The following is a 13,935-nucleotide window of genomic DNA, read 5'->3' on the forward strand; positions in this document are numbered from 1 at the left end:
GGCGAAAATACCCAGTAGAGAGAAATAAAATGTTCATGTTTTTGATAAATGTTCATGAAAGTATTACTAATGGATTTTTAGGATTTCCCAATGAAAATGAGTTCAAATATGGAGAGATTCGGTCCATTTCTAGTGAACGTCAGTACGTTGACTAAATGTTGTAATTCACACACTGGAAAGTGTCTCCTTTTTAAAATTATTACACACTATGCGATAACGCAGAAGAGAATTTAAATGGAGAATATCAACGACTTCACCAAATTGTAAAGTGTTTGCTGAAGATTGCTTGAATGCAGCCTCATTTTCGTCGACATAAACTCACCAATCCATTGGTAATACTCCCATCAAAGTGTAATCAGTAATATGAAAATTTTCATATTCAATACTGAATCTCAATTCGTAGTCGACCGAGGGTCTCCCGCTGATGCGCTATTTCACTCACTCTCTGTTTACGTCGTTTAGTCTCCTTGTCAGACGGTTTGAGCGAGAGTCCTGACAAGGGTCAGTTTATTAGGCACAGACTACTTCCCCTGCCCCGATTTATGGAGACTTCCCCGGTCCCGAATCTTTCTCGATAATCCGGGGACCACTGTGGCTAGTAAGGGATGCCGAATGCTTAAGCATTTGCTTAAGAATAAGCAGCGACTATGAATACCGGCCTAAACCTTCCAGATCTGCTGTTCGCTTCGAACCCGCATGCCTGCACTGCGTTCCACATTAGAACGTACTCGTTTCGCGCAGGGATATACCGTTGATTGGTTGTAAACCGGCAGAGAAAGTGCTACGACCAATCGCGAAAGTGCTACGACCAATCGCGTGCGTCAGATCCGTGGGAGCTGCGCAGATCGGTCGCAAATCGGTAGTGGCGTTGGTACGCTCTTATATGGAACGCAGTAAATAAATATAATAAATATTTAAATAATAAATCTTTTCGCTGCAAATGATTCTGAATTACGCGCTGCATCTAGCCTCGATATCCCTATGTCTTATAGCCAACTTCACGCAATCGCACATATCTAACCAGCGGAAACCGCAACGCAATTTAATTCAATTTTACGGAAACAAAAAGTTGATGTGTTTTCCTCGTGTTGTAATGATTTTAATCATTCCCGATGTACGAACAGTAGATTGCAACAAAGCAGCCACTAGTCTACAGAGAAATCTAAAGGAATATTAAGGATTCAGGAATCTGGACTCCAATTAAGATCGGAGATTTGTAAAGTGTATAAATTATTTTGAATATCAGATGATGGGGAGGAAATTGAAACTACCGTGCGGGCGGTGCCACTTCACCGGCACAGAGAGTAGAGATTTCAATGGCTCTTACGAGAAACTGAAAATCGTTGAGAGACAGTGAAAGGTGTGCTTGTATGCATATGAGGATTCTCACACTTTCATTCCGGCCTGGCAAAAAAAAAAAAAAGCGGTTGTTTAGCGTTACAGAGGCGAGAGCGTGGTGGTAAGGTCGGGCTGGAAATTCTCATAAATTATTTCGTGCCGCGAAACCGCTGTTTCGTACATTTTCATTGAACAAGTGATACAATTTCTCCATTCTTATTCTCACGGTGTTACTTTCGTAGCAACATTGTTCCCGCGCTGAATCAAATTACCTTGCCATTCACTCGGGTTCGTGGCAGGGAATGTACTCTTCTTCCACGAAAACGGAAAGCGAGCCCATTCCGACATTCCTATACATTTCGCACGAGGAAACAAGCATGCCCAGTATTTATTACGCATTCTTTCGTAACACAAAATTAGCAGAACAGTCCTGTTACGTTCAACCGGAAGCCCACGTACTCAACTACCCCACTGGAACGCGTTAGGTTAGATTTCCGAATTTCTCTGCCGGATATTTTCATCCGAAACCGCAATTGACGTTTGAAAGAAGATTCCTCCGGCTGTGCCCTCTCTGCATTCGATTCATTATCATGGAGGAGTGGTGGGGGTAGAGTGGGAACGTCGTGCATCGCCGGTAGACGGCGTGCGACGGACCAGTTCATTTCTGTAATGGCCGCTGTCTGGCGTTGTCGGTGATTCGGTCTCTTTGGCATTCCCTCGAGCCGAGCGGTTGCGTCGTTTATCATTCTTATTGCCGGAGAAGTAGATGCGCGTCGGCTAGGCGTGACAATAAGTGCGCGGTGCTCGGCAGTGCGCGGTGTACGTCTGGTGATAAGCGGCGAGTGCATCCTGGACGTGCGTGGTCCACCGAAGGAAATTCAAATCGGATGCGCGGTGGTGGCCGACTGTGTTTACGCGAGCCACGGGAAGGGTGATAGAGGCATCGCGGTGCAGGGTGGAGCGCGATGCGATTAATCCTCTCTCCCGGGGATCGACGCGTCGCCGTGTCGAGGAGCGCCGTCGATGGAAGCTTCCTCCTCGGACAGTAAACAAAAGTGACAGCGTGCGCGGATGCCGTTCTCGGTCATGCCTCCCGTCCCGTCCGTGCCTGTCGACGCTGTTTGACGCGTTCTTCCTCGCCAGCGGTCCGAATTCCCTCGCGTGGTTCAAGGTCTTCTAAAATCATCCGGACGCCACGCTGCCAGCGGCAGCCACCCAGTAAGTTTCGCGGCGCCTTCGCGATCGAACGTGCCACCGTCCTCGCTGACAAGCGGGCCGTCAACCACGCGTTTTCCTCCCCTGCTACATTCGACGCGTTCCCGTATCGGCGTGCACGCGTCCCCTTCGCTGCAACGCGGAAAAACAACGGGGGGATAAACGACGCCCTCGTCGCTCCCAGGTACGTGCCTTCGATTTTCTTTTTCAACTCTCGAGACGGAGCCGCGTGGCACCGCTGTTTTCGCGTTTTGCGCCTGGATCCAGTGGCAGGGCCCGGCGAACTATGCTACACAGTGAGGAGGCATTTCGCGTTCGCACGTCGCGTTCTATGGTTTGCTCCCTCGTGCTGCCAGGTGTCACGCGCGGAGGGGAACAGTGTTGTTTTGTGGAACGTAATCGCGTCGGTTCTTCTTGTGCTTCCGACAGTGGCAGTGGTTGGATGGGACTGTTGTATGTTAAATTCACTCTCCTGGCTTGGAGAAGCTACTGACGCGTGAAACGCGTGCTTAATTAACGAGCGCGGTCCGCGTTCCTGAAATTGGGACAGGATTTTCGGTCGCGAGGCTCGGTTCAAGTATTTCTCGCCTGGTAAGAAGCCGCTAGCAGCGTTTCTAATTAGATACACTCGGTCTCGTAATTGTACTGTGTAATTTATCGCGAATCGCATTTCTCGTGTGTGAAAACGATCATCGTGGAAGAAGTAGCACTGCTTTGTAAATCAAATCGGCGTGCGTACAGCGTGCAATGTATCACCCGCGCGTTCAACCAACAGTGCACGCACACACGCGCCCGCGTTATTTAACAAATTCGTCCGCATTCCCGGGGCTAAGCGCTTGGCGAAATTCTCAATTGCTCCGGTAACAAGTTTCATTTACAAACACGACACAACGTACTCCAAGCAAATGCAGCGGGCATTGACGTTTTAAAAAGCTTCCAGTTTAGAAAACGTTTAGGTGAATGGAGTCGTAAAGAATGCGGTTATTCGGAAGACTGACATTTTCACGGGGAAGAATAATTTGTTTGTTTCTCCTTATTTTTTGTAACCGCAGCGTAAAATGTTCTCACTTGGTATTCATCTTGACTTTAGAAATTAGGCTTTAGATTGCACATTTAAAAAATTACTCTGTAGCTGCAAAATTCTCCGGTCGAGAATAATTTTCTTGTTACTCCTTATTTTTTGTAACCGCAGCGTAAAATGTTCTCGCTTGGCTTCTCACTTGGCCATTCATCTTGACTTTGGAAATTAGGCTTTAGATTGCACATTTAAAAAATTACTGTAGCTGCAAAATTCTCCGGTCGAGAATAATTTTCTTGTTACTCCTTATTTTTTGTAACCGCAGCGTAAAATGTTCTCGCTTGGTATTCATCTTGACTTTGGAAATTAGGCTTTAGATTGCACATTTAAAAAATTACTCTGTAACTGCAAAATTCTCCGGTCGAGAATAATTTTCATGTTACTCCTTATTTTTTGTCACCGCAGCGTAAAATGTTCTCACTTGGTATTCATCTTGACTTTGGAAATTAGGCTGTAGATTGCACATTTAAAAAATTACTGTAGCTGCAAAATTCTCCGGTCGAGAATAATTTTCTTGTTACTCCTTATTTTTTGTAACCGCAGCGTAAAATGTTCTCGCTTGGTATTCATCTTGACTTTGGAAATTAGGCTTTAGATTGCACATTTAAAAAATTACTCTGTAGCTGCAAAATTCTCCGGTCGAGAATAATTTGCTTGTTACTTCTTATTTTTTGTAACCGCAGCGTAAAATGTTCTCACTTGGTATTCAACTTGACTTTGGAACTTAGGCTTTAGATTGCACATTTAAAAAATTACTCTGTAGCTGCAAAATTCTCCGGTCGAGAATAATTTTCTTGTTACTCCTTATTTTTTGTAACCGCAGCGTAAAATGTTCTCACTTAGTATTCATCTTAACTTTGGAAATTAGGCTGTAGATTACACATTTAAAAAATTACTGTAGCTGCAAAATTCTCCGGTCGATACTACGGGCGTGAATTTTGTCCCATTAGAAAGTAATTCTACGTTCACAGGTGGCTTACATCTAAAAGGTCCCTAACAGGTGTAACAAGTTCCAAGAAATTCGCTTAGAAACATAACGCGTTCGCTGTCGGACTTTTAAATATCCTGAAATAAACGCAAGCTTTCTCCTCCATTCGCATTAGCTAGTGGACAATAAACTTGATAAATATGTCCCCAGTTTGAAATTAGGACACGGGTAGTCGATACGCTGCGCAAAAGAGCGCGGAAGAGTTCGCATGTCTACAGTCACGATTTACCGTGCAAACATTAAATCGACCAAGGTCGACGTTGGCAGTGAGCGCGTTAAAAGTTACAGCAAATAAGCCGAGCAGCGGGTGAAACTTGACCGCCAACGCTAACGTCTTGCGTTGGGCGCAGTTTTCTTCCAGAAAAGAGCCAAAGTCCTCCTGCCGCGTATCGAGGCCGCTCGAGGAGGAGCGAAGATGTGCCAAGTTTCGTCGCTGCGGGTGCTCCGTCTGCTAGCTGAGTTCGTCGATGCCGACCGGTTGCCGCACTGCGTCCTCTGCTAGGACCATGCCCTAGCCTACGCTGCGATCTCGTTGCGTGATTCCCACTGCCAATACGCGATCGTAGACACCTATCCAACCTACACAGAGAAATGCGATGAGATGCCGAGCTGCCGCTTGAACGACGCAGCTCGTCGCCTTGGAAGTCTTCCGGATCGAGCACCGAGAGGCGCCTCCGTTTGAACGACGAGCAACACTGACAACGTGGGATGCGGGGCGCGGAGACGAGGATCCTCCGTCCCGTCTCGAGCCTCACGATCATCTCGCGGTAGTCGCGAAAATGTTCGGCAAGGTGCCACCGTCCAACACGCCCGGGCCACCTTCCGCCGTCGGTCCGTCCGCCAAGTCCTGCGCCAGGCTGACGAGCACCACGTGCCTGCCGTGCTTCTCCGCGGACGAGACGCCTGGCATGGTGGCGGAGGAGAAGTCGAAGCCCTGGAGGCCCAAGGACAACTGCGTCCCGGTGGTCTCCGAGGCGCCATCCACCGAGGAGGGCAAGCCGAAACCTTGGAGGTCGAAGGAGAACTGCAACTCTGCTGCCGCAGTCTCCGAGGTGTCTTCTCTGATAGAAGACAAGTCTAAAGTTAGGAGGAGCAAGGAGGCCTGCGCAGTCTCCGACTGTCTCACGGTCGAGGACAAGAAGCCTCGGAGGTCGAAGGAGAGTAACGCGCTAGCTTCGGAGACGTCTCCCGAGGACAAGTCGAAGCCCTGGAGAGTCAAAGACTCGAGCAACTGCGGCGGTACGGAGTCTTATAGCGGCTCCCAGGCGTCCAGCTCTTCTTCGTCCAGTTCCTCTCAAGCGTCGGTCGCATACGTCGAGGTCAGCAGACCTTGCAGGACCGAGTCGACGAGCTGCTCCCTCGCGAAGAACTGCTGCAAGTACCCCGCCAAGGAGGCCTCCGGCCACGGAAGGAGCCACGGGAATCTGACGTCGAAGACAGGCGCCTCGACCATCCACAAATGCTCCTCCAACCCCAACTGTCCCAGCTTCGCGAAGTCCTCGTGCTGCGCGACGGCCAATTGCACCGGCAAGTCGCAACGGGTACTTTGTTCCACCAGCCTGAGCAGCCTGAACGCGGAGCCCAGGGACGCGGCGAAGCACGGGAAGAAGCACGTCAGCTTGAACCGTGAGTTTCTCACGGGCAAAGAGCAACATCAGCCCGCTGGGAAGTCCGCCTGCAGAGAGTCGCAGAGGAACGGTCCCTCGTCCGCCAAGTCCTCCGCGAGGTCTACCGACGCAGGGTACTCGGTGTTGAACAGCAAGGGTCGACCCGAGGGGATGGAGGAGCCGATGGACTCTTCGGCTCCGAACTTCCCCGCGATTTCTGCCACCGAGCCCTGCCAGAAGTCCGCCAAGCCGTACGGCGACGATACCGTGGACTCCTCCCTAGCTTCGGCGGCTACGTCTAGCAGTTGCGAGAGGAATTGCCGAGGGGACTTCGCCACGTCCACCCCGTCCAAGGACTGGACGAAGGGCAACGGCGACGCGTTGCAGCAGAGCTGCGTGTCCTGTCTGCCGCAAGACCTGCCTACGGAGCTGCAGCTGTCCTCGCCGAGGAGCTACAGGGACCGAGAGAAGTGCCGCGATCCGTGGCGACCCACCGAAATGGAAAGCAACATCTGCGGGTTGACGGTGTGCCCCAGCGACACGTTCCAGGACACCGGCACCAAAAGGAGAACGGGCGCTTCCTGCCAGGCGCTGAGGCACGCGGTCGCCTCCTTGAACCGATTGGACGACTTCTACATGGAGAAGATCGGTGCTGGCTTCTTCTCTGAGGTCTTCAAGGTGAGATCGACATTTTCTTAATCGTTGCTTCCACCGTCGAACCCTGATTACGCGGAACGTTGACTCCTTACAGGCCCGGCGGGGAATGCCTAGCATTCCGAACGAATAATGTCATAAATGTCCCAGGCGCGAGGTGTTGAAACTTCTGCTTGGTTTCAGCTGCGAGTAACTTGGAAGAGCGATAAGATCAATTGGAGATAGACGAGCACGTATACGCGGGTACCTTGGGAAAAGGCCTTGCATTGAAACTTTGAATTACGAGCTGCACTTGAACAAGCGCTTTACAAAGTGGGCAAGCGAAAGAATCGCGGACGAGCGATTGCACGTATTCCTACTTCCGCTAGAGACGCGTTTCGTAACGACCATGTTGCCACGGACGCGTGCGATTCGCATGATATTCTTGGCGCGTTTCTGTGATTAGGAACGCTGAATTAGAATATACGCGGCGGACGGTAATTGATTAGGAATCTTTTCTCTTTGATATAATACTGCTTTTGCTCCGTTTGCGCGTTGCGTATCGAGCATGCTAGTCGCTCGGCTCGCGTTATCTTTCTCCTGTTGATTAACATCGCGGCGAAGATTAGATACGAAGGCGTGCAGCGCGCTCCCCGAGCGTGTATTTGGTTCTCATAAAATTAATTCCCTTCGTAATCGCGTGGTTACTCGCTGGAAACGGGCAATCAGATGTTTTTCCTCCGACGATTCTCTACGCCGCGGGCGTAATTATGTATGAATTTCTCTCGGATCTCGTTCTGTAAACGTTCCTTCAGTCCGATGGAAGGCATTGATCTCTTCGTACGAAATCATTCTCGAAAGCTCTGAGGAACGTATTAGAAGGAATATAACTGCTATGTATACTAGAACGCTGCCGCTTTGTTCGCTGCCAAATATGAGAGAGCGCATGTACAGCATATTTATATTCGCGTTGCCTCGCGAAGGAGCATCGTGACATAACGATGCGCAGCGGAGTAGTCGCGTTCCTCGTTTACATGAATCACGTTCTTCCGTCTTCCCCTGAGCTTTATTATAGTGGTACATCAGAAGAATCATCTCGTTGGATCTATGTTGGTCAGGGCTGGCTGCAGCTCGCCGACTCTGCTCGGTTTGGTGCATCGAATAAAGGCGTCTTCTTGTGGCCGCGTAAACGGGTGCGCGGCGTGAATATCGCGTTGCTTTCGCGCGACAGATTATTTGTTGTTCCAAGTGCGAAGTACTTTTATGCACGGCGGATCGTTGCGTCACTAAGGCGCCGTCTTTGAAACGGGAGGACCGAGGGAAGGGAGCGTTTTCGAAGCTTAGAACCAGCGATTTCGGTGGCAGGAGATGATGAATTATGCAGAGATCGATGCGAAGGATACACGGGGAACGATCACGCGTGAGCAGACGCGCTACATTTCCAAGGAAAAGTTTCCATAGAAATGCACCGGCGCTCGCGTATCGCGGCGCATAAGTAGGTTTCTCCTTGCCACGCTGCTACACAGGTACGATGTCCTGGAAGGAGGATGTCATAAGTCACAATTTCCTTCTACTTTGCAACCGCTTCCTCTATTGCGCATTCCTTCGTTCTTCTGCTTTCTTAACCGCCCCCAGAGCCTTTCTTATCCGTCCATCTGCGTCTTTCGCCTCGCGTTCTCTCCTTCTCTCCCACAAGGGGAGGTCACGATCGTAATCCGTGTTTCTTTAATGGGAATTCCTGCTTCAAACGAGTACCAACAACAACACAGCACCTACAACAAATAATATTTGCTGATGCTTTTGATGACCACAATTTTCTGAAAATTAATTTCAAATATGTTAAGTATTATTGTAGGCGGAAAAAAACTTCTCGGGGCGGTGGGACTCGAACCCAAGATCCGCGGGGCCCTCAGCGTACTGGTCAGGCGCGTTACCAATTCACCCAAAGCCGATTCTCCGATGTTACTCTTTTCCGAACTCTACTAACGGGACGCCACCTATATGCTTTTGAGAGCCCATTTGCACTTAACTTTTTGCAAAAACCGCAATTTCGGCGATTACTAAACAGTAAATTGCTCTTTCACTTTTTGTTCTTCATTTAGTTTTCGTATATTATCAGAAGTTTTCTAAAAAAAAATCGTAAAATCACCTGCTTTTATTCTGATTACACGATAATCCCCTCTAGTCACTTTTATATCTGTATTTTGTATTATCATCTATTAGAAAGGAACGATAATTCTGATTCAAAACATTCAATTTGTATTCTGGCGCCACGCGATTTCCTTGGTTGCGTTATTGGGCGATTTTCCTTTGGGACATTCCACGCGAAATTGGACACTTTTTGGAGTAACATTTCGGATGTGGCTGAAATTTGAATATGTTGTAGTCTTTAGGGATATATAAACATATCTCGAAGAATTTTTGACAATTCTGAAAAATTCCTAACCTTGTGTGGCCTTCAAGGTCATAGTATACCATATGGTTGAATTTGTCTTGACAGTCGCTTTCATATTGGGCAATCAAATATATAACATTCCATTTAAAAAACTAAAAGTCACCCTCGTTTCAAGGAAAATATTGCGAACACTAAAAATTGAGATACCGTATTATGTTGGATATGAAAAACAGTACAAGTTTTCCTACTTCAGTTTTTTTCAAATACTTACCAATTTCGAGAATCCTGTATAAGAATATCAAGTACAGCCGCTTGGCCGCTGCGAGTACCGCGGTGCTGGGCGACGCAGCGTCAACTTTCGACAATTTTTACAAGGCCAATTTTAAAATGCCGAGAATTATATTCTGTTTTTTTTCAGATTTTTAAAATCGCGCCCGTTTTTAAAAAACTGCATTTGTTTAAAATAATTGCCCAAAAATGGTTAAAAAAATTTGTTTCTGAAACTGAAATAATTTTTTCTTAAAACTTCAATGTCTTTTCTACAAATCGCCGTAAACCTCATCTCCATCCGTTTACTACTTCCATAGTTATAATTTATTGAAAAAAAGTTAGCGCTTACCTTCAAACAGCTATAAAATCGACATTTTTCAAAATTGTCAAAAATCCTTCGAGATACGTTTATATATCCCTAAAGACTACAACATATTCAAATTTCAGCCACATCCGAAATGTTACTCCAAAAAGTGTCCGATTTCGCGTGGAATGTCCCCTTTACGAGTTTGCACCCTAGGCTTCTTCCGGCCACACTGACCGTAGGCCGTTCCCAAGCGCCGAATGCCTACAGTCTCTGAATCCTCTCCGCGAATCGCTCCTCCAGGTCGCGCTCTTTCCTCGCCAGTCCCTTTTCCCCGGGTAATCTTCGACGATGCACGTGCAGGTGCGCGCACGTACTCGACCCGCGGACGCGGACGAGTGGAAAGTCGATCCAGTTGGCCGATCCTGCAATTTGGACGCGGCGTATCGGCCGGCCGATGATGATCGATGTCGCGTCGGTGCCATCGGAAGCTATCGAACCACCGACCTGAGAACCTTGACGAGAGAGCGTCGCCTCGCGTCGGTTAGGTGCAATATAAATAGGTCAGCAGGAAATTGAGTACGGCCTGTAGCGACGACGGTGATTCCTCCGTCGTGGTATCGCGAGCCGTTCCGTTTAAAAATAAATCCACCGCCGCGTCCGCCGACGCGCTATGGACTATGGAGGACACTCGCGATTTGTGCCGTAGGTCAAAATCTCCTGGGCCCCTCGAGTTGCGTCAAGCAGCTGTGACTCCGTTTCTCGCGTAACGCGGCTAACAATAAGTCCTAGCTGTATATATACCGCTATACATCCGTACAAGTGCCGTATGTCGCGAGTATTGTCATAAATAGACAGAGACATTGATCCGAGGGACCGACCCATGTTGGTCCAAGCACTGTTCCCTCGAAGTGGGTTTAAGTGTCGGATCGATCGCCTCTAATGAGATCGGCAACATTTTTATCTAAATTAAAATTTCAACTGAGGAACGAAAGTTGACAAAATCATTTGTCATGCGTCGAATAAAGTTGAAAAAGAATTGAAAAAAATATTAACTTTATTCGTCGAATAATTTAAAGTTAGGATAGGCCATTGCACTGGTTTTGGTCATTTGCATAATTATCTTATTTTTAAACTGCTTGCAGATCATTATTATGTGAAGAATTTCACATTATAAATGTTTTGTTTAGTACGCCGTTAGAAATGTAAGGTTAGATTTATTGCTTACACGGAAAAATATTATATCTTTTAAGGGGTCATGCTCAGTCAGGAGGCCGAAAAAGGGTGGTCTTTGGAAATTTTTTACTCAAAAGCTATAATATATTTCTTAAAAATTTTTTTTTCCTTTTAAGGATTGCATCTAGTACCATGCATCGTAATTTTTTTATTTAAAAATATTTATCAATAACTAAGTTATTGTCCATCACTCGAAGGTTCTCTAAAAAAGGGCTTCTGCGGTGACCACTGCTGCTCGAAAGTCGATCATCTAAAATAAAAAATTCAGAAAAATTTACTTATTATATTATATTATCTAGTATTTGCACGAAGGATTTTTCGAAATATTGATTTGGGAAAAAATGGCTGACGTTTAAAGTAAAAGTTTCAAATTTTATCATAAATCGTGCCTGATTTTCGTAAATTAAAAGAAAACTAAGCATCGGATAAAAAAATCCTTCGTTCAAATACTAGATAATATAATATAATAAGTAAATTCTTTAGAATTTTTTATTTTAGATCGACTTTCGAGCAGCAGTGGTCACCGCAGAAGCCTTTTCTTTTACAGAACCTTCGAGTGATGGACAATAACTCAGTTATTAATAAATATTTTTAAATAAAAAAATTACGATGCACGGTACTAGGTGCAATCCTTAAAAGGAAAAAAGATTTTTTGAGAAATGTGTTATAGCTTTAGAGTAAAAAATTTCCAAAGACCACCCTTTTTCAGCCTCCTGACTGACCCCTTAAGAAGTGGCCAGAACTGGTACAATACCTTAAAGAGGCCACAAATGGTGCATCCACCCTAGTGTACCTGACTTCAATTCGATCCGTTATTCAATTAATTTTTTATTTTCTGAATACCTGACTCTGCTTCACCCTGACTTTCGTTTAAAAATTTCTGAACGTGGAATTCAGCCGCGTCCTTCCAGAACGTATGTATCTACAGTTTCGAGCGATCTTATCGACTTGTTGATGGAATCGGTGCTGAAACGTTATGCTACAGCTGCTGCAACAGGCGTCGCAGTAGGATTTTAGAAGGTTGCTCGTTTTTCAACTTAGACTGGGTGTAGTCTGAGTGCTTCTTTTTCGCTCTGTTCCATGTAAACAAGCTATCGTCCAGGATGTTCCTCGCACGATAATAATGCAGCTAGGCTCGTAAATGTCCGTGTAAATATAAAGAATGTTCCTGCACGGTGGTTCTCATGTTACTTTCATTACGTCGTATTTAAAATTCATCTGAGCTTTCCCTCTTCAAAGCAGAGGTAAAGGACGACGCACCGTAAACTGGGGTGGGGGGACATTGGCAGTTACTTAACACTTATTAAACAAGCAAAAAGATAAAACTTTTATACATTTTTCCACTTGTAGTACAGTCGCAAAAGATGCGATGTTACGATAGGATACTTAAAGCAAATGTAAAAATGTTAATTTTTATGTAAAATGATCAGATATTTTATGTTGGAATGCGGGACGTGTAAAAAGAACAGCTAAACACATTCGTGAGGACAGCATTTTCTTAGTTTATTTCATTATATAGTAAAGGCATACTTCTGATAAATTAAAACAAAATTAAAAACACTTAAGAAGGTTACATATCCAATCCGGGACAGGCGCCGCATCATCCGCGACATCTGGTCACTTTATTTTTATATTATACAGCAAAATGTTCCAAAACACGCGAATGTTGTCCCCCAGTTTACGGTAACTGTCTGGGAACGTCTAGAAATAATTGTGGTTACCTCTGACAGTCTCGTTACCCAGCGCCGTAAATAGGTTACTTCTCGAAATGCTAGCCGAGTAGAGTCATTAAGTTAAAGGTAAAATCGACTGGCGCGCGTTTCCTCGGGAATTAATGGCGACGACGCTCGAGGTCGCGTCCTTGGCGAATGGCATTACGCGCGGACCCGATGTGAGTCGATTCGCGCGAAAGTTGCAGCCGGGTGAAAGTCACGAAAGTCGATCACGGAAACTGGAAAAATCGGAAGCTCTTAACCACTAACCGCGAGGTAGGATCAATTCGGTGTTGAATTCGTATTCTTGGCACCGCTTTCGAACCGTTTGGCCAAGTGCTCCCCTCCCCATTTGCCGACGAATTCATCTTCTTGGTCAGGCTCATCTACTGCCAACCGGAGAGAGAGACAGAGCACAGCCTCCCTTTCAGAGATTTGTCGCTAAACAGATCAGTCCTGACTAGATTGTTGCGTTCCCGCGACGAGGTGACTCGGCTCGAATTTCGAACAGAAATTTCCCTGTTAATCGCCGTAATCGTCGTTGACCGTGTTTCGACGTAGAAAGTGGCTTCGATGGATCCATCGGAGAAGATCCTCCTTGCCAGCTTGCTGCCGTGAGAAACGAACTACTCTCGCGTCTTAATAAACGCCAGTGGAACTTGGAAAATTGTTCAAGGGCGAATGGATAGATACCTCTTCTTTTTTTGAAAAACTACCTTAAACTCAGTGGCGGATTTAGGAAACAAGGTCAAGGTGGAGAAACGTTCTGAGGGACCTATTATTTCGGGGAAATGAAGAGGTAGATTACTAAAAATAGGCTTAGTGTAATAGTACAGGAAAAAATATAGTGTTTGGATAAAATTATATTTTTTTTATTTTGAGGGTAGGGCCCTAGGGATGCCTTCTATACAGGGGGCTATTTTTCGGGAAAATGAAGAGGTAGATTACTAAAAATGGGCTTAGTGTAATAGTACAGGAAAAAGTATAGTGTTTGGATAAAATCATATTTTTTTTAATTTGAAGGTAGGGCCCTAGGGATGCCTTTTATGTAGGGGGCTATTTTTCCGGAAAATGAAGAGGTAGATTACTAAAAATGGGCTTAGTGTAATAGTACAGGAAAAAATATAGTGATTTAATAAAATCAAATTTTTTTTATTTT

At 46.0% G+C, this 13,935-nt stretch overlaps 1 protein-coding gene across 3 annotated transcripts in view; it reads left to right on the forward strand.

Annotated features, from left to right (window-relative positions):
• Positions 1 to 1,956: 1,956 nt before the first annotated feature.
• Positions 1,957 to 13,935, forward strand: part of Cdi (serine/threonine kinase) — a 50,969-nt gene continuing 38,990 nt past the window's right edge. Inside the window, exons 1-2 of one of the 3 annotated variants that reach the window (XM_076830671.1) lie at positions 1,957 to 2,737; positions 4,970 to 6,904. In XM_076830671.1, coding sequence (XP_076686786.1) covers positions 5,399 to 6,904 — 1,506 coding nt within the window. In that variant the 5' untranslated portion in view covers positions 1,957 to 2,737; positions 4,970 to 5,398. Of the gene's footprint in view, positions 2,738 to 2,871; positions 3,145 to 4,969; positions 6,905 to 13,935 lie in introns of those variants that run through there. The other 2 variants (XM_076830672.1, XM_076830673.1) reach the window with 2 other exon arrangements.

The sequence above is a fragment of the Andrena cerasifolii genome, chromosome 2 (genome assembly GCF_050908995.1).
Source record: "Andrena cerasifolii isolate SP2316 chromosome 2, iyAndCera1_principal, whole genome shotgun sequence".
Lineage (NCBI taxonomy): Eukaryota > Metazoa > Arthropoda > Insecta > Hymenoptera > Andrenidae > Andrena > Andrena cerasifolii.